The 20,134-nt window shown below is 39.5% G+C and overlaps 1 protein-coding gene across 1 annotated transcript; it reads right to left on the reverse strand.

Moving 5' to 3' along the window:
* Positions 1-1,001: 1,001 nt before the first annotated feature.
* Positions 1,002-19,025, reverse strand: LOC141005033 (low-density lipoprotein receptor-related protein 8-like). The gene is made up of 13 exons (XM_073476767.1): positions 18,929-19,025; positions 17,767-17,901; positions 15,549-15,929; positions 14,366-14,485; positions 14,056-14,175; positions 12,672-12,843; positions 9,681-9,896; positions 8,150-8,268; positions 7,765-7,904; positions 6,283-6,424; positions 5,347-5,544; positions 4,385-4,533; positions 1,002-2,703 (listed from the first exon to the last, which is right to left on the reverse strand). The coding sequence occupies exons 1-13, from the start codon at positions 18,987-18,989 to the stop codon at positions 2,668-2,670; spliced, it is 1,989 nt and encodes a 662-aa protein (XP_073332868.1). The 5' UTR covers positions 18,990-19,025; the 3' UTR covers positions 1,002-2,667.
* Between the last annotated feature and the right edge of the window lie 1,109 nt (positions 19,026-20,134).

A 20,134-nucleotide genomic window follows, 5' to 3' on the forward strand; every position in this document is an offset into this window, starting at 1 on the left:
AACTGAGTGAATGTATCCCTCTTTTGGAAAGCGTTTTGCTCCTTATCGCCAAAGATTTTGGATTGTGAAGTGCCATGTGCTGCCACTGTATTGCTCCTGAATGGCTCGCCTTTGCTAAATACATCACAACGTTAAAAATGTGTGTTATTAGGTGGCTGAAAAGCAGCAACAACAATCCATTTGTTACTTCATTTCATCATAACTTCTCCACACTCTTTTGAGACCTGAGACTTAACTCCTTTTAATTTTTTTTTACTCAAATCCACTTTGTTATACTGTTTGGAAAAGCTTAATGAAAAAAACTATGAAATCTGAAAGCTTTATTGTCTGCCAGTATCAGCAGGAAAGGCAAACAGTAACTCGCTGAGAAAAAGGAAGCAGCGGCATGTGTTACTGTTGCACCACAGAGAGCCGGTCTGTAATTTCCTGTGTAAACTGACTGAAAATGCAGGTGTATAGATGATTTTTAACACAAATTATAGGTTGTAAAATATTTATAAGTATAGATAAGGGTCTGGTGGTGAATTATTTGAGGATTACTTTAAGAAGTCAAAGAGTACGGATAAACTTTTACTTAATGAAACTTTAAAGGTCAAGAGAGCCGCAGCTGTGGTTGATGTCCCAACACAGGATACACCAAGTGCTGCGGCCTGTCAACTTCTTGTTCTCTCTGACAGCAGAAAGAACAGAGAACAGAGGATGATGATTCATTAGTTTCACGACGGCTTGCTTCACTTATCAAAACCGCTCACATTGACTCATCTAAGACAATCCTCTAGAGAAGAAAAGAAAACGATAAAGACCCGGATTGTTTTCCTGTTCTGAGACTCATGACGTACAAAGTTTGCTTTGAGATATGTACTTTTCAGATCATACTCAGGTAATTGATGTTTACACGGTGGTTAATCAACCATAGACTTCTGTCAGTGTGACGCACTGCGATTTTATAGTCTCACAGGCAGAGAGGAGAGGATATAACAGTGAAAACTGGACACATGGAGGAAAGAAAAACATAAAATACTTTATTTGATTCATTTACAGCATCCAACAGTTTCATCCATGGTGCAAATACAGTACGACAACGACTGTAATTCTGCCCAAAATATAAATAAAACCCATCCTTAAAAATAAATACCAACCACACGACCCAGCAGTTTGAGCACACTTACAGAATTTTCTCTCAATTGATACTGATGGATTTTTAAATCACTCCAGATTTAAACATTTCTTTGAGACAAAAATAACACAAAAAGACTAAATTCAAACAAGGCAGGTCCATCAACTAAACATTCAGTCCGAGTGTAACCAAACCTCCATGAGACATTTAGCAAAACAAAACAAATAAATCTTTGTTTCCAGTGTAGCACCAGTGATCAGAAGGCATCAAAACTGCAATTAAAGAAATCGTGACACTAACTACAGTATTAATGCTATTGGGAAAGCTTGGCTTAATTTTTCAAGTTTTTCTTCAAGCATTCGTACCCACAGATCTCTGTTTAAAGGAATAGTTTGACATTTTGGGAAATATGCTTTCTTGCAGTTAGATAAAATGATCAATACCATATCTGTACTGTAAATATAGCTATAGCCAGCAGCCAGTTAGCTTTGCTTAGCTTAGCATAAAGACTGGAAACAGCAAAAACAGCTCAGTTATTACCAAACACAATGTGTCGCATTCGTTTAATCTGTGTAAAAATTAGTGGTATTGATCTCCTCATCCAACTCTTGGCAAAGAGGCAATAACCGTATTTCCCCAAATGAACTACTTCAATAACCCAAACGTGGACACTCAATCTTTCAAGTACACAATCTGATCAGACTGTTCACTGAGCAAAAGGCAGTGTACATTCACGAGGCAATAATGCATCTCTCTGACTGACCACAGTCTCAAGTTGACACACCAAGAGCGTGAAAATCTAGAAGATCATGAACAAACCAGTGGAAAGTTATTCATGATATCTCTGTTTGATGTCTGAAAGTAAAAACCATCCAAAATACTGATAAAGTCTGGGGAGTTATAATAGGATGAAATAAATATTGAATCAGTCAGGAGAGAAAGTGCAATTTGAACACTGCAATAAAAATTGACCTTCGGGCAGCTTATTGTTAATATTTCTCATCAACTGATTAATCGTTTGGTCTGTGAAAGTTCATCAAATAAAAGAAATTCAGTCTGATCAACATCCAAATATATTCATTTTCATGTCACAAAGGACAAGAAAAGCAGTTAATCGACTTACTGATTAATGAACTAATGTTTCAACTCTAATCTTAACAGAACACATGATCCACTGAGAGTCACATCAAAACTGGTGACCTGTTGAGGATGATGCTTGATGACATGGTTTAAAAAATAAGGCAAAACAAACAATGAGTTCATCAGTGCTGGTAGTCACTGAGCTTCAAACATTCTTACCAACAAACGAGAACAATGTTGGAGCCCTCAGGGCTGAAGGTACCATGTCTTCAAAACTGAAGTAACTGTTTGAAAGCCTCCCCCCCAATCTGACCTCTGATATTTACCTCCCAGTCATTACTTAAGTGGTTTTACCCTCCAGAGGAAGTTGGGCTGATCAGCTGAAAGTCGTCCTGACAGCTGTGAAGTCACTGCGGGGTCAGAGACGGCAGGTGAATCCCGGGTTACTGTCAATCTGTGTCGCACTTTCTTCATTCACCGTCCAAGTCCAGCTTAAGAAGAGTTTCCTGGCGGCGAAGACAACACACGGCTTAGTTGACATACTGCACGTCATAAGGCTTTAACCTAAAGGGAGCTGGTAAGGTTGTGTTTGTCTGGGACGCTAGCTGAATGTTTTCAAGGATAACCTGAGAGACATTACAGTCACAAGAAGCATTATTGAGGCCAGTACAAGATTTATATTTACGATACAACTTGCTGACTTCTCTGTTATGTTTGACATTCGACATTTACAGGATGAAACTGTCCATTTGGTTGAATTTTCTCACAATAACAATTCAATAAATGTATTCCAAATGAGGAAGATTTATGTGCAGGAGGCAGATCTGTTGTAGGGATTTTGTGGGGCTCAGGATCAGGCGAGTTTTTTTTTTTTTTCCTCTATGACCACGCTTACTTGTGTGTGGCCAAAGGAAAAATAAAAAAAATTCTAAAAAAGGCGCATGAAGATGTGGTAGCCAGTAGAACCTCCTAAATATGCAACATTTTTGTTTTTTTGACGGTCATTTCATTTCATCTTTGCAGAAGAAAGCGGGTGTTTGGATAAGAGCAGCAGACTTTGAGACCATCACAGCCCACTTTGTCTTTTGACTATCCATCCTGAGGGAGGAAGAGAGTCGGAATAAGAGCCACGCTAATCCATCTTGGTTTAAGGCTGCTTCCTGGCTGCAGGAAAAGGAAATGGACAAAATGGGACACATGCTGGCCAAACAATGTGAAATCAGAGACTGTTGTGGAGAGAGGAGACCTCTCTCCACCAGAACATCTTGGATCAGGTTGTTGCGCTCGACGGGTGGCCCGTGTTCTGAGCCGACAGAGGGGGGAGAGGTGGTTGTGGCTGTGTTTACAACATCGATGCTTGGTGCTCACATACACTCAAAGTTGATAGATAGTGTTTCCCAGATGTGGAACTTTTGATATAAAGATGCCGACCACACTATCATCACCATCTTGTTGCTGCTGCATACATTCACCCTGACACAGATTCAAAAGATGCACTATGTGTTTATGTATATCTGTCTATGAATAACTATTTATATGGTCTGTAATTTGTGTTGCACGAAGGAGTTTACACGCTTTCATTTCGTTGTACAACCCTGTGTTGTATAGTGACAAATAAATTCCCTTGAACCTTGTACAAAGACAGTCAACTGACTAGTTACAGAGGTAACTCTAACAGCAATGGAGGTTTTGGGTACATTTTCTTTTTCAGAGATCCTTTAATGATTTGCTTGGGAAGAAGTTTACTTGGGACAGATTTAAGAAACAGAGCTTTTATTGTTGGATGCTTAAGGGTTGGTATTTTTTTTGCTGAACTCTGGAATCTTTATATTTTAACTTGCCTAACTCTGCAAAAAGCCTCATGGATAAATTCAAGATGTTGGATCTTTTTAGAGAAAGGTGCCTTCAAAGGGCAGAGACATTCTGGAAACATCATAATTTGGACTTTTAAACGTCATCTTCTCTCAATGTCAAATGTGCCTGTCATGTGAGAGCTTGCCACATCATAAACACAGCTTCCAAAATAACCACGAGGCGGAAAATCAACACCTCTTTAAAACTGGTATATATATCTCAGATTTACACATGCGCTGCTGAATGAATGGTATCTCCTCTCTCAAGGTGAATGAAGGCGCCTGTGTCAGCTATTTTTATGTGTGCGCATGTGTGTGCATGAACATCTCTTGCCTTGACCAGACATGTGTTTGGAGCCGGAATGATGAGCGGGTCCTGGGACTCTTTGAGGGAGAAACTCTGCTCAGTGAGAGACGTGGACGGCCTGAACTCCTCTCTCCACCACCACACTGCCATTCCCACCAGGAGCACACTGAGAAACACTGAGACACACACACACACACACACACACACACACACACACACACAAGAAATGAATCACTTTCTGGAGCCTCTGCAGACATGACGGAGGTTAAGGAGTTGACATCAACGTTCTTCCACCCCCTTCTCCTCCTCTGAGTGGACAAACAAACAGGTGTCTGTTATGACTGGAAAAGAAGCTAAAATGCCAAGAGGAATAAAATTAATATATGTATGATAACAATAATGTATTTTGTTTGTAGAGTGCTTCTTTATATACTCACTTTACACGATAAACAAGCAAATACAGCATGTAGCTCAAAACTGAAAGTCTACAAATGTCTTGTACAAATATTTACATGTCATATTTAGCAAACTGCTAAATTTGGCAACATAGAAAGCAGAGCTCCACTTTGCTTCTTTTCATTTCTGTCTTTAGGAGTCTCAATTCTTAATAAATCTGTATGTGGAAGCAGTTACTCCAAAGCTCTCTGGCAGTGTGAATGCACAGTGACAGATGCTGCCTGTTACATGTTTATGACTCAGACGGGAGTGACCATGACGACCTCAGTGTACAGTGACATCACATTTAGAACCACAACCTTGCATCAGAAAATTACAAAGTAACGTTAGGAAGCAGCTGGCTGTTGTTAACTTAAAGGAAACTGAGGGATGAAATGGCATCAGTATTTATCTTTTACAGTCAATATTTGATGATGAACATTTCTGTTTGACCATTTTATCTTTTGGCAGACTCGTGTCCCGTCTGTTGTGTGTTGAGTCAGGTGTGTCCCTGTGAGAGATGTGCACAGTGAGGATTTGTTTGAGTTCCTTACTGATAAGAGAGAGGATTCCAGCAAATGTAGGCTCAGATAAAGTCGACGCAGGTACTGTGCGAGAAATGGCAGGAGTTTCTTGGGAGTTGTTTTGTCCTGGTTCTGGAGGAGTGCAGCGTAACTCTGGACTCTCAGACATCAGGTCGATAATGCACTCGTGCTGGCACACCGTCTGGGTATGTCCGCATACAGATGGCCCTAAGCACCAGGAAAATTAGAGGAATCAATGACTGCATGTTGGCATGGCTACATGTAGGTCATGGGCGCCGACAGAGTGTTCATCTGAACCCCTGACCTTCTTACAAAAAACAAATTTTTCACTCTTTATACCGTGTCCTAACTACATGCAATGCAAGCGAGCGTCAGCGGCAGAATCAGCCTGATTTTATTGTTTCCTATTGGAATGGCCGTTTTGAGCCTGACACCCTGTTTCTATTTTCAGTCTTGTCACTCGCCTTGAAAGCGCGAGATTAGACGAGAGAGGTTGAGTCATGAGGTTGAAATGAGGAGTTATCTATACAGTACTGAGTCCCAGTACTACAAAAACCTAAACGAAGAGAAAAGCTGACTGAAGGAAGATCACCAGTGAGCTGAAAGACACCATCTCCTCTTGCTGTTGGCTAAGTCATTCCCATTCGAGAGACATCTAAATGTCACAGTACAAAATGCGTGTTTTCTGTTTAAAAGTGCAAACACAGGAAGAACAGCTATCTTAGCAAAGTCACCCATCTTTTACTTCAGTTGTTACGTCTCCAATCTGATCTGTAGCCGAAGCTGATACCCGGTTTGTTTACATGACATAACAGAATGCATATTTAACGGATTCAGTGCAGACGATGAGCGTCCGACATCGCATCTGACATTATCGGACACTTGAATGCAGCTAGAAGCACAAAGTCTGAGACACACAGTACATGTTGATCTGACTGGTCATACCGTTTGGTTGAAGAACAGGCTGAATGATGACTACACCTCCTGGTGTGGTGGCGTTTGGCAGCAGTATTTGAAGGCTTCTGCCGTTGTGTTTGTCAGCTCGGCAGATGGAGTTTGTCACTTCATCACTCCAATACACAAAACCCTGAGACAGAATGGACACACAATTAACTGTTATCATCAGCTGAAGGTTGTGTTAAAGGTGCTGTTTGGTAAATACTTTATATATTCTAGATTTTACCATTGCAAACGAGACCATCAAGATGTCATTTGTCCTCTTTGATTTAATGGACAGATAATCAGTTTCATTCATCATCGCGCTATTTGATTTAATGTACAGGCCTGGCCGGCAGCAGATGTGATATTTTATCCCCTTTTTCTATTTTTTAATGATTTACATGTACCACACATGTTGAAAATGTGTCTGAAGGAGTGTGTATCAGATCAACCCCGTTCTCGTGTGTGTGTTATTAGAGCACAAAATACAAACAAAGAGTGGACCCAATCATAGACACGACTCAGCATGAAGATTAACCGGGAAACTCATGCTGGGAGTGAAAAGAGGTGTTGCACGCATTGCATTTATGTCTCCACTTGTATGTTTGTGCATTAGGGAGCATTGCAAGTATGTGAATGTGGCCTACCTATGTCTCCACTTGTCTGTGCTTTGCACCTTGTGTCTGTTATTTATGGTATGTATCTTTATGTGGCAGTCTCAGTCTTTAATTTCCCTGCAAATAAAGTAGTCTCGAATCGTGAAATAAAAAAAAGGGATAAGAACATCCTGATATCAGTCAGATTTCTTGGCGCCACAGACCCTACGGTCTAAGGTTATGGGATTCATAAGTTAGGTGAGCACTCACACTTTCTTCTTGCACTTTTTTTCTATTCTATTAAATGATTACCATTAATCCACTACACATGTTTGATGATAAATGTCCATGTGTGTAGTGTACCAATCGTTTAACATTTTATATAACACAAAACATTATATATAAGAAAAATGTAAAAGGAAAGTTATTGATTGCTCGAATTCCTTGTAGCACTTTCAAGGATTTCAATAAATCAAAAAAAGGAAGCAAAAAGAGCTTGTTCCTCCTTTTGTTCTACATAAAGGTTCAGGGATTACACTGTAGACATACTGGGATTTAAGAGTAACCACACTACTGCAGCTCATTAAAGGGTAATATCTGATTTCTTGCCTTAAAGTGATGAATTTCTTGCATGTGAATTCATAGTAGGTTCTTAAATTAATTTCTGTATCTTGCAGACAAACTCTATTTTCTCTACAAAAGTGACCTAGTGGGACATATATATATAACTATAGTGACATACTTTCTCTGGTTGTTGAGATCTTAATTCTCTTAATTCAACAATATTCAACAATTATTAATTATTTCCAGAGAATATGTACAGGTACTGTACTGTACTGTAGCTGCAGCCTGTCCCAAGGTGTATTGAGTGAAAGACATGGGGTTGATTTACCTCAAACACAGCCAGTCCGAATGGACGGTCCAGATAACCGTTAGACTCTACCACAGTTTTACGGTGACGGCCATCTAAATTCACTCTGGAGATGCTTTTTGTTCCCTGGTCGATCCAGTACAGCAGCTGGCGAGGCACATCTAGATAATGTTTTACGTATTAAAATCACATGAACACATGATCTACACCATGACGGGCAACATTGAGACATAATGAACTGTACTGTGTTGTTAATCAGCCCTCTGATTCAAAGATAAAAACACATATTGGTGCTGTTTTACAATGGAAGCTGTGCTTCTCTAACCAATTTACATATATTTGACTATGACTATCTCCAAAACTAAAACTCATGGTACAATCAGCTCAGTAACATTTCAGAACAAACCCAGAGAGAGAGCGACAGGGTGGCGTATTGAGTAAGTGACCAGAGTCATCCTGTCCCGACCGTCCAAACGAGATCTCTCAATCTTTGGGGAGCTGCCACTCTGAGCCCAGAAGAGCAGCCTGAGGAAACAGAAGAAGAAAATGAAAATCACAGCTGAGTTTTGGGATAAGATTCCTGCTTTATCCTGTTTTTAAATGTTCTTCTATAGTTTCCGATTTTTTGAATCTGTCTTTTATATGCATTTTTTAATGTGCATTATTTCACCCATTTCAAGGAAATTTGCTATATCAAAGACATTGCTAGGCCCCGAGCACCCAACAGTGTATTCCAAAAGATTTTTATCATTATTATTATTATTATTACTTATTTATCTATTTCAATTGTGATTTTTTTGTCTAATAATTATTTGCTGAACTCATTTTGGGAGGCTAAAAGTGTATGAAAACAATCATGAAACTTTGAAAACTTGCTAAACTTGCCTCGGTCAAGAGCAACAACTGGAAAATCAACCTAAATACATGTTTTGATGGTGGGGGAAACCACAGTAAGCCAGAGAAACACCGCACTGAAAGGCCCTGTCACAGCCAGGAATCGAACCTTTCCCTCTTGCTGTGAGGCAACAGTGCTAAACACTGCATCACTGGGCTGCAACTAACACATATTTTTATTGTAGTTTGATGTGTCAATTATTTTCTCGGTTAATCGATAATTTTTCGTCAATAGAATGTCTAAAAATGGTGTAAAATGTCGATCAGTGTTTCCAAAAGCCCAAGATTACGTCAAGATGAGTCTTTATTTGTCTACAACCTAAAGAGATTCAGTTTAATGTCACTGAGGAGCAAAGACACTAGGAAACATTCACATTTAAGAAGCTGAGATCAGGGATTTTTTTCTTTTTTTTCCTTTAATAAATTTGTATAATTATTCAAAATAGTTGGCAGGTCATTTTTTATAATTGACAACTAATCTGTTAATCGATCATAAACTGTTATAGCTCAAATCCTAATATCTGTCAAAATGATCACATTATGATGTTTTAACCATATTGAGCAGCTCTGATTATAACTAAAGGATAGCAGAAGCTCTAATTTGTAAAAACCAGACAGAAAAAAGTATTTGAGTTGAATCAAAACATGCAGTTTTTTCACTTTCAACACTCACTGACGAGCTGCATGAAGGAAAAACAGCTCTCTTTATTGTGCAGGTGCCATCTGTTAATGTCTGTATTGCTATGCATGATACGGCCCTCCCTGAGCAAACATTTTATGAAGAGTTCTATTTGTATCCAACTCATATTGTACTGTTAAGTATCATGATTAAACAAACATTATCTGTAATTTGCGGATTATGACGTAACAATATGTTAGAACAGTGATTATCTTAATTGCTCCTTTGATTGTCTTTCTTTGCACAAGCATTCAAATGTACCTGCCCCGTCCTGCATCTGTGTGAAGGGCAATAAATCTTGTCCAATCCAATCTAATCTAGTGAACACAATAAACCTCCTTGATGACCAGACAATGTCTCCTACCCTTGGAGAGGATCCACAGCCACTGCAGAAGGTTTGTACAGTCCTGTAATAAGTAGACGCTGAGTCGAGCCATCCAGCACACCGACACTGACAGAACCGCTCTCCAGATTGGTCCAGTAAAGGAGCTGGTGGATCCAGTCCACAGCCAGGCCTGAGACTGAACCTTGAACCTTCAGCAGCAACACCGAATCCTGCAGCTTTCCATCCATAGAGACCCTGACAAACATCCAGGGGGGAGAGGAACAGTTGTAATCAATGAAAACATGGTGTCAATTCAAAGTTCTGCTCTACAATCCTTCAGTGGATTCATCAATCTCTAAAACTTTAGAGAAAAATGCAACCCAATGACTGCAGTCTTTCATGTTTGTTAGGACTGTGGTCAGTCCACCACTTTGGTCCAGACTGGAATATCTCATCAGTAACTGGATAGACTGGGTGATGTTTTGTCCAGGTAGTCGTGGTCCCCACAGGATGAAGCCTAATGACTTTGGTGATCCGCTGACTTTTTCCTTTAGTGTCACCATGAAGTTCACATATCTGTTTTTTGCGCTGCACAACATTGGAAAAAAACTGACATTGCGATATTTTCGGTGATATTTCGATATATGGTGACAAAGCAAAAAACCCTGTGAGAACTGTGCGAGTTTTCCTTTTGTATCAAGCATCAAAAAAGTTGTATTGAAGCAGGATGTGATTCTGAAATGATATATTGTGTAGCACTAGTTTTAAGTCAAATGTCTCGACATTCGTGTCCGCCTCAGGCTGAACTGTAGTTACTTCGGCGTTCCTCTGACTTTTCATCAAGCAGAATTATCAGGTCACATTTTGTATTTTGTCCAATACTCTGTTTAATGAAGCTCTTTTTATCTTTGGTTGAACTTCGTATTTTCTTGTCTTGCTTGTAAAATGTCTAGAATTCAACAGCCTAAGTGACGTCTAAATGTCGCAGTTTTATGTTTTATTTTAGAATTTAATCATGTTTCATCACTTTGGATCCAGCCAGAAGGTTTCTCCTCGTATGTAGTGTATATAACTTACACAGACAGGAACCGTTGCAGACGATGTCTTTAAACTTATAGATAGTGACCAGCATCTGTGCAATGACAGAGATACAACAGCCTGACTCCTCTAATCTTGATGTGTTAAATCTCAACATTCTTGTAACTGAATCGCTCCTGAGTAAGACTTTTTTAAAGCCTTCAAGTTACAAGGAAGTTCAGCCTGCAGACACAATGACAAGGATGTTTAATATTAAATCTCAACTTCCTTGTCACTGAATCTCTCCTGAGTAAGACTTTTTTAAAGCCTTCAAGTTACAAGGAAGTTCAGCCTGCAGACACAATGACAAGGATGTTTAATATTAAACCTCAACTTCCTTGTCACTGAATCTCTCCTGAGTAAGATTTTTAAAGCCTTCAAGTCACAAGGAAGCCTGCAGACACAATGAGAATGATGTTTCATGTGACCAAACAGAAAGCAGTACAGTACAGTGTGCTAGCAGGATTAAATATCACCATACGCCCTTTTAATTCTTATCACTAAACAATAAGCAGTTATGAATGAAAAGGGAACGATAAATAGGAGCGGGAGTTTCCTTTTAGTAAGGGCTTTTCGAACAGATAAAAGATCAGATAGACACCTTTTCAGACAGCTTTTTATACATCGATGACGGGAAATAATAGAGGGAGGGAAATGTTTGATCATCTCTTTAGGATGTTATTAAATTAAAATTAAAGTGACAGGAAATTCAAAGTCTGTGCTGGTGACCTCATCATAAAGTAGATCCTTAGCACTTCTCTGCTTAACCCTTCTAGAGAAATGAGCATGACGGCGGTGTTTTAATGTGTACAAACCAACGCAGTCACTTTTCACTGAGTTCATCAGGGTTATGTGAGGGGACTGAAACAAAAGCAGTGTGTCCAGCCAAATTTTGGCAAAAATTGGAGGATTTTGGAACTTACTGAACAAACAGATGAACAGGAAAGGAGTGCAGGAACGCCTGGAGACGTTTTAAAGGATGTTTTGAAACATTTTTCCTGCTGTGAAAATTATTCCAGTATTGGAACCTACTGTAATCTATATAAACTGACCAAAGCCAACATGCGCTGTCAGACTACAAACTCTTTACAGGAACTGTCTGTGTTTGCAAGGAGGAAGATTCTGGTGATAGTGAAGACGAAGCTCTCAATTTATGTTCCAATCATCATTTATGAGCTTTGGGTAGTGACCTAAAGACTGAGATCATGGCTGATATTAGTTTCTTTAAGCTCACACTTCATTTTATCGTCTATTACTGTATATGTGAAAGAAAAAGCTATATAAAGCTGTTTGTGGCTCCAGGAGGAGCTGCAGGAAATCTGAGTCAGTGACGACTACAAATTTGAAAGTAGAGGTCGCGGAGAAAGAAGTGAGTTTAACACACCTCTACAGCTCTGGCTCTCTGCCAGCGGTTTGAGGCTACATCAGCCGCTTTGAGCAAAACACTCCCAAATCTCCAACTGAACTGATGGTGGTTGTGTTTCATTGTGGGTAATACTGATGCCGGGTGTTTACAAGGCAGAAGAATGTATGCCATAAAAAGACAGTATCTCTGGTTCTACTGGATCGATACTGATCTTTTTTTACAAAAAAACATATTGGGCTAATTTTTTAATTTTATGCAGAAATGGTACTGGTATGGAGCACTATTTTATAACCATGATACACCACAAAACAGACACCAACATGGACAGGAGACTATTTATAACTATTTATAAACGATTTATACTGCAGTGGATGTTTGCATATGTTCAAACACAATCTGCATTGTTGGTGTCTGCATATCTCTTCCAGGACACCGGCAGATGACAAAATTGTCTTTGCGTGTACCTGTATGCTTTTCCTGCTGCCACAGAGACCCAGAAAAGTGTTGGAAAATGGATGGGGTTATCCTTTTTGTTTACAGCTAATACCGATAGGTGCGTGGTGGTTGCAGCAGCTCCTCTCTGTTACCTGTATATGGAGCCTCGTCCTGGCCGCACCCAGTACAGCGTTCGGTTAGAGACCAAGGCCGCCACTGGCCCTGTTCCTGGTAAATGTGGAGCCACTTCCCTGTTCTCAGCGCCAGTGATGCTTATCCATTTCATTCCTTTGGGGGAGGTGAAAACCAGCTGAGCCTCGTCTCCTGGAAAAAAAAGACACAAAGACACACTAATGAAGTTCAAAGTCTTGCTTGCGTTGTGCCTTTTCCTCACACGTGTATCAAACTAACATTACTGTATCTATGACAAGTGGCAGTAAGGCGTTCGGAATCATTTTAGAATGAACAATGAAAGCAGACAAACATTTCAATGTAGATCAATAAAAGGCAACGCATTCATGGGATGTTATCAGTAGAAGTGGGTAACATTTCAGCCAAATAAACCTCAGGTATCATATCAGAACAGTATCAGAAAAAAACAACAGTACCCAACCAAACTGTATTTACTCATAAATACAATGGTCAGGACGTCACACAGTGGAGGACCACAAAAGAAACACTTCTGAGGACTATCTAGGGGCAGGTTCAATAGGTTTTCAGATGTGTTTGTTCAGCCATACTCACCTTTACAGCTGAAATGAGTCAGAGTTCATTAAGGTGGGCCCAGTTCGAGTACACAAATCTGCCACATGCCATTGATATCGTACAAATATCGTGTGCAAAACATGTTTTCTAGTGGGTTCTTACGCAAGTACCATGTGTTTCTAAAAGGGCGAGCAGCAATGGGAAACAATTCATCGTGTTCTGAGGGCCATTAGAGACCCATGCAGTTAAATGAGTTCAACAATGTAAAGGTTCTTTGTTGTGATTAAACAATGGACGTTCCTGGTGACTTATTTCCCTGATATTTAAAAAGAAAAAAAGAAAAATGAAAGAAAAATTTAATTTTTGCTAACTGACCAAGATGTGTCAGTATCTTTCTGATTCAGTTTAATTTCATCACAAAAGAAAACTTTCTAAGGTTTTTACAAGTTGGGGGAAGAAGAGACAAAAGGCTGATTCAGTCACAGTCAGGTGTGGATGTGACAGGTAAAACTCATAACTGCTCTTCTGGTTTGACAGCAGATCAAAGTTTGTTGATCATTAGCTGAATAGATCCGTCAACCCGATATAATTTGCATGGAGGCAAACTCAAGGAAGGTGGGTGTTTGGGATTATTGGCCAGCCTAAAATTACAGTATACTGGTCACCAGAAGTTTGCATAGGAAAATGTTCCCTGTCTGTGCTTCCTGGACAGATTGGAGATATGGCTGCAATGAATATCAAACCCAGTATCTCTGCGGTGCCTCAAAACCAACTTCAACCTTTATGTTATCAGTGGCTGGTTACCAGGAGCGCAGATCATCTGTTTCTCACCTTTGGCCTTACACTCTCTGGTTGCTGGATTCATCAGGTAGTTCTCGTGGCAGCCGCAGGCGAGGCTGCCGTTCACACACAGCTGATCACATACGTCATTCTCCAGGCACGTGTCGACCTCTAGATAAAAGAACCAGATTGTTAAAAGGAGTTTCAACGACAAAGTATTGGAATGTGTTGAAACAGTCTACACTTATGTCATTAGCTATTTTGTGCGATGGGTCAGGGCATATTTTTTAAACTGGTGATGAAAAACCAAAGTTAGTAGCTGTTAGCAAGCATTAAGCTGCTCCATCAGGCTGCCCCTCACCTTCACACAGGCTGTCCCCGACCAGCCTCATGTTGTCGGGGCAGTCGCAGAAGAAACCCATCGGCTGGTCCACACACCGATGAGAGCAGCCTCCATTATTGACCTTACACTCGTCCTGATCTGCACAAAAAAAACATTACATCATGGTGGTTTCATACAAGGAGGTATGCAGCTGAAAATCTGGATTGTCGTCATCGGGCTGGGAAAGTTTGGCTGCTGCACAACCATTTTTTTGTTTTGTTATGGAACATTTGTATTTATTAATACAGCAAAACCTTTTATTAGAATTATATGGTGGAGAAAATATGACGTTTATCCATTTACTTTTGAGTTTTAGGTGTCAGAGGACAAAATCTGGGCTTCAGTCGCATGAGACGATGTCAGTGGCAGTGTAAAAAACGCAGTCTGCCAATCTTCAAATGGCTTGTTTTGTCCAACCAACAGTCCAAAAGCTAAAAATAATCACATGAGCACGATGTCAAACAGACAAACACAGAAAATCATCACTTTGGAGAAAATGCAACTTGAGAATTTGCGGGTTTTTTTCATTGATTTGCTTCAGCAACGACTGGAACAATTATTCAATTATCAGAAAAAAATGTTTTTTCTGTTGATTGTCAAAAACCAGTCAATCGATTAATCGTTTCCGCTCTAGTACAGCTGTATTAGCAAGACTGCTGTGCTACATTGTCACAATTAAAACCGCTGATTTTTTCTGTTCGTGGCTCAGGCAGTGATAAAGCAACAGTCTTCTTTGAATGAGTAATTCTGGACAGAGAGATTTAGTTAAGTTGTTGGTTGCATTTCCCTGCAGGACACTGAAAGAGGACACACTTCAATGCAGTAAGGAGCAGTCCCATACTGCCCTCTGCTGGCTGGTTAGCAACTTTAGCAACAAGGTACTACAGTATACTGCATGAGGGCACTCAACTACAGTATGTGGTGGATTCAAATTTCATTTGATGTCATTATACTTCAACAGAAGTGTTTGTCCGAGGGTCAAGCAGCATCTGGAACTCCTTTCAGCCGCCATAACCTCAGAGCTGGGGCTGTGTCAAAACTAACACCCTAAACAAGGTAAAACAGCCTCAGATGAAAACTGGACATAAGTATGTGGACAGAGCTGTCTACATACTTTTTTTCTCAATCGATTTCCCTTTGTTTTTGAAGCCGTCTCACTCACCACAGTCGACCTCGTCGCTGCCATCAGAGCAGTCTGCTGAGTGGTCACACCTCCAGCTCTGACGGATGCACTGCCCGTCTCCACACTGAAACTCAGATGCCGTACACGTGGGAGAAGTCTGCGGACGTGGCCGAGACAAAACACACAACTCCTTAGACTCGTCCCGCCCGTTTCTGCAGTCAGATCGGCCGTCACACAGCTTGTTTCCAGGCAGGCAGGTGTCAGACGGCCCGCAGGAGAAGAAGCCAGTGGTGGTGCAGTTGTGACAGGAAGCCTCATCGCTTCCGTCACCACAGTTGTCCACGCCATTGCAGAGGAGGTGTAGAGATATGCAGCGTCTGCTGCGGCAGGCAAATTCATCTTTCTTACACCACAGGTGACCTGTGAGGAGTGAGCGGCACAGTTACATAAGTAATTAAGTCTTGCAGCCCTTAAGAGTCTCTGCTAATATCATTTTAATGGCTTCAACATAATAGTGTCTTCACAGTATGGAGTTAGTGATTCAAATCAGTCTGATTTATTTTACTTTGGGTTGAGTCAAACTAGAAAAATGTTTAATTTTCTTTGATTCCAGCTTCTAAAATGTGAATATTTTCTCCTCTATGACAGTGAACTGAATATCCTTGTGTTGTGGACACAAGACATTTGAGGAAGTCATCTTGGGCTTTGAAAAATTCACTAATCAAAATGTTTTCGATCAATAGAAAAAAAAGATTGACAGTTTAATCGATAATGAAAAGCCTTTTACAGCCGTACACTTTAACACGTGGTGTGACAACAGTACACATGTAAAAAAAGAAAACCTAGACTAACCTGTCTAACCTGATTAAAAGTGCCTTGATGTTTACTGAGTCAGAGGGAGTAGAAGCCTTCCATGTGTGAGAAAGTAACTTACTTAGTATCTTGCTCACTTTCTACATTTTCCTGGCTGACATTAAAACCAGCAACATTCAGGTCAAAGTCTTTCTAATCTCTAAGCAACACTGCCAGCATTCATCCATTCTGCCATCACTCACACCAACACTGTTTAAGTTTAACGCCTGCAATCACATGAAATCCTTTCAGAGTACTTTCTCCTGCAGGGTTTTTCTTTGCGAGCGTTATGCAGCGTCTGGTTCACACTGAACACCAAATCCCTCTGGAATCCAATATTACAGTCTCTAATGACTTCAACGGGATTATAACACTGAAATCTGCAGTGGTATTTTCCCACATAGTGCAAGGAAACTAAAGAAAGTAGATCAACATACTGTCTGCGCAGAGTCATGGAGCTCAGATATAAATGAGCATTTATTAACATCATTTTAAAATCAAGGCTTTGTGTGGAAGTTTAAGGGAAACAGATATCTTGGTGTCATTTTCTTGGTTCCAGCCTCACCTGTACATATTTGTCCACCTTTTTCTCCCTCTCCATCTCTCTATACTAAAGAGACAAATGCTGCAGAGCTGGTTCTAAAATCCATTTAGTTTATGGATCAGTTAGGTGTTTACAAGTTTGCATGGAGAAGTAGCTTTCACTTCTTTATCTGAAAGAAACTCAGAGAACTGGAGGTCTGCTTCAGTTCAGTTCTTTTTAAATGAATGGCTAAAACTGTTTGCCACTTCCTTTTACATATATTTTTAATATCTATTTGATTATTTAGATAATACAATGTTTAATTTATATAATATTAAATTAAATATGGGACTGAAACTGACATGTACAGGTGCAAGAAAAAGTATGTGAACCCTTTGGATTACCTGGATTTCTGCATAAATTGGTCATAAAATGTGTTCTGATCTTCATCTAAGTCACAACAATAGACAAACACAGTCTGCTTAAACTAATACCACACGAACAATTATATGTTTTCATGTTTTTGTCGAACACAACATGTAAATATTCACAGTGCAGGGTGGAAAAAGTGCTGCAACTGTATTACTGTGTCACACTGACATGTTTATTCCTCTGTTGCTATTTTTTATTACTCTTTTTCCATCCTGTTTAATATCTTTGTATACTGCCTTGTGTTTCTTGTATTTATTGTCTGCACTTTGAATTGTCTTGCTGTTGAAATGTACACTATAAAAAACGCGCCGTTCCTTGTCAAGAAATGTCTATTTAGTTTTGATTGTTTGATTCATTCTGCCAAGAGAAAGAGCTTGTGAAACCTAAACCGGCGTGCATGTGTGTGTGCATGCTGCGGGATGGGATCATATTTGTTGACATTGTTCTCACCACAGCGGTGTTCATCTGATCCGTCCTCACAGTCTGTGTGTCCATCACACACACTCAGTTTCTTGACGCACGAGCCATCGCTACACTTGAACTCCAGCTGCTCTTGGCAGGGGGGTAGAGAGTGACCTGCAGCTCCTGAGGCATGTGCAAACACACAGTTTACCTTTGCTGTGCAGAATGTCAGTCAGTAAGATACAGCAGGGTCAAAAAGTCCGAGTCAAAATACTTCTGTTTTGCATTTATTTGGATTTTAATACTTCATTTTTCATTACAAAAGATAATATCAGCTTAACAGCTTGAGTTGAAAGTTGAATCTTTGAAAAATGTGCATGAATTTCATAATATCTTTATATTTGGTATTTCCCCCCTTTGCTTTAACTGAAGTATTGAGCTGGCATAGACTCCACAAATGTATGTAAAATCTGATGGCTTTTTGACCCTACTGTATGTATAGTACAGGACACCACAAAGGACATTCAAAATTACATAATAGACAAGAGGAAAAGTTAGAAAAACCATGACAAGTTATGACATTACATTATTTGTATTTTCAGTTTTGTGAGATACATGCTAATTATGACATAAAGTCCGCAGGGTAAGGCATGTGTTATTCAATAATGGGGCAAAGTAAACCTTTTCACTGCAGTTTTGCACATTTCACTTGTCTTCCATCATATTTTTTTAATCATAAAATCTCCAAAATTAATAACCAAAACTAAATTTCAAGCCTATCAAATCCAAGTCTTTTTTTTACTGTACTGTACAATTTTAGTTAAAAATGAAAAAAATAATACATTTTTAACAAATACAAATATAACAAATAAGCATCAATTCACTGTAAGGGAGGGGTCAGATGTTCTCATCTTTTCAACTGTCTATCGACACATTTCGTACATTTCTGTCCAAATATGAATATTTCCTCGTACTGTGTTTAGACTGTGACAGCTTAGCTTCCTGTGACGTTTTATATATTTGTTTCGCAAATCAAAAACCTGGAAAGCGTTACAAGTCCAGATCGAGTTCACTGTAGCTTGCATTGTAAACACACTCCATTCAAACTGACAGCCTCTGCTCGACTGCACACCCTCAGGCCGTTAAATAACCTTTAACACGAGCAGCTCTTTCATTTCACACACATACACGAGCAATTCATGCATCTTACCCCAGATGTGACAGCAGGTTAGAGGGATGATCAGAAGAAATAAACCTCCAAGGTGTCCCATGCTCGATGTCCTCCACGGTTGCTTGTGGCATGCGGCGCGGAAATATGACGTAAGAGTTGATTCTGACAAACGGCAGGTTTGTCAACGCTCGATATCAGTTTTAATTTTCAATCGGTAATTATTATAGTTTCATCAATAAATGAATCATCAGTGGTCAATCATAGTCAGCAGCTCTTCATTTATGTTATTCGGTTATTTGTTGATATGACGTAGAATATGTCGCTGTCGTGTTGCTAGGATACAAAGTGTCATTTGTCAAATGATGACGTTTCCGGTCATTTTATTTCTGTTGTTTTTTGCTTTAATGGCACAAACAACATAACAAAAACAACTGCTCCATACAGTTCGGTAAAGTTGGAAAGATATTCATTCTTACTTATTGTTCCCGGAAGTCCGAATCTGTGAATATCTTTCCAACTTTACCGAACTCTCCAAAGACCTTGAAATGAACTCCCTTTGACAGTGTACGAGGTTTTTAAAATGTGCTCCACCTCCTGTAACATTAATGAAAGCATCAGGAATAATCAATGATGGGATGTAACTAAGTACATTTACTCAAGTACTAATTTGGAGTGACTTATACTTTACTTGAGTATTTATATTTTCTGCTAGTTTATACTTCCACTCCACTGGCATGAAAAACTGTCATCTAAAAAGTGACTAGTAACTGAAGCTGTCAGACAATGTAGTGGAGTAAAAAGTACAATATTTCCCTCTGAGCTGTAGTGGAGTAGAAGTATAAGGTTGCATTAAATGGAAATACTCATGAATTTAACCTGTGCAGTACTTGAGTAAATGTATTTAGTTTCTTTCCAGGTTAAAAACACTGATAAATGATGCTGTTGTCAAGAAAAAGAAATATGAAGTGTTTTGTAATCAAAGAACTTGTTTATTGAGTTTTCTGTTTCCACTGATGTAATGTAACTAATTGCATTTACTCAAGTTCTTTACTTAAGGACAACTTTGATATACTTGTACTTTACTTGAGTATTTCCATTCTTGCCACTTTATACTTCCACTTCATTACATTTGGGAGGCAAATATTTTACTTTTTAATCAACTACATGTATTCGATAACTTTAGTTACTAGTTACCTTACAGATTACAGGCTGTATAGAGCCAAAGCAGCACATTTTTAAATCAAT

The sequence above is a fragment of the Pagrus major genome, chromosome 11 (assembly GCF_040436345.1).
Source record: "Pagrus major chromosome 11, Pma_NU_1.0".
NCBI classification, from domain to species: Eukaryota; Metazoa; Chordata; class Actinopteri; order Spariformes; family Sparidae; genus Pagrus; species Pagrus major.

Coding starts and splice junctions, on each gene's coding strand:
- LOC141005033 (XM_073476767.1), bottom strand. CDS start 18,989: ATGGGACACCTTGGAGGTTTATTTCTTCTGATCATCCCTCTAACCTGC. Junction 12,844..14,055: donor CAGAGAGTGTAAGGCCAAAG/GTGAGAAACAGA, acceptor TTTTTTTTCCAG/GAGACGAGGCTCAGCTGGTT. Junction 9,897..12,671: donor GGACGAGGCTCCATATACAG/GTAACAGAGAGG, acceptor GATGTTTGTCAG/GGTCTCTATGGATGGAAAGC.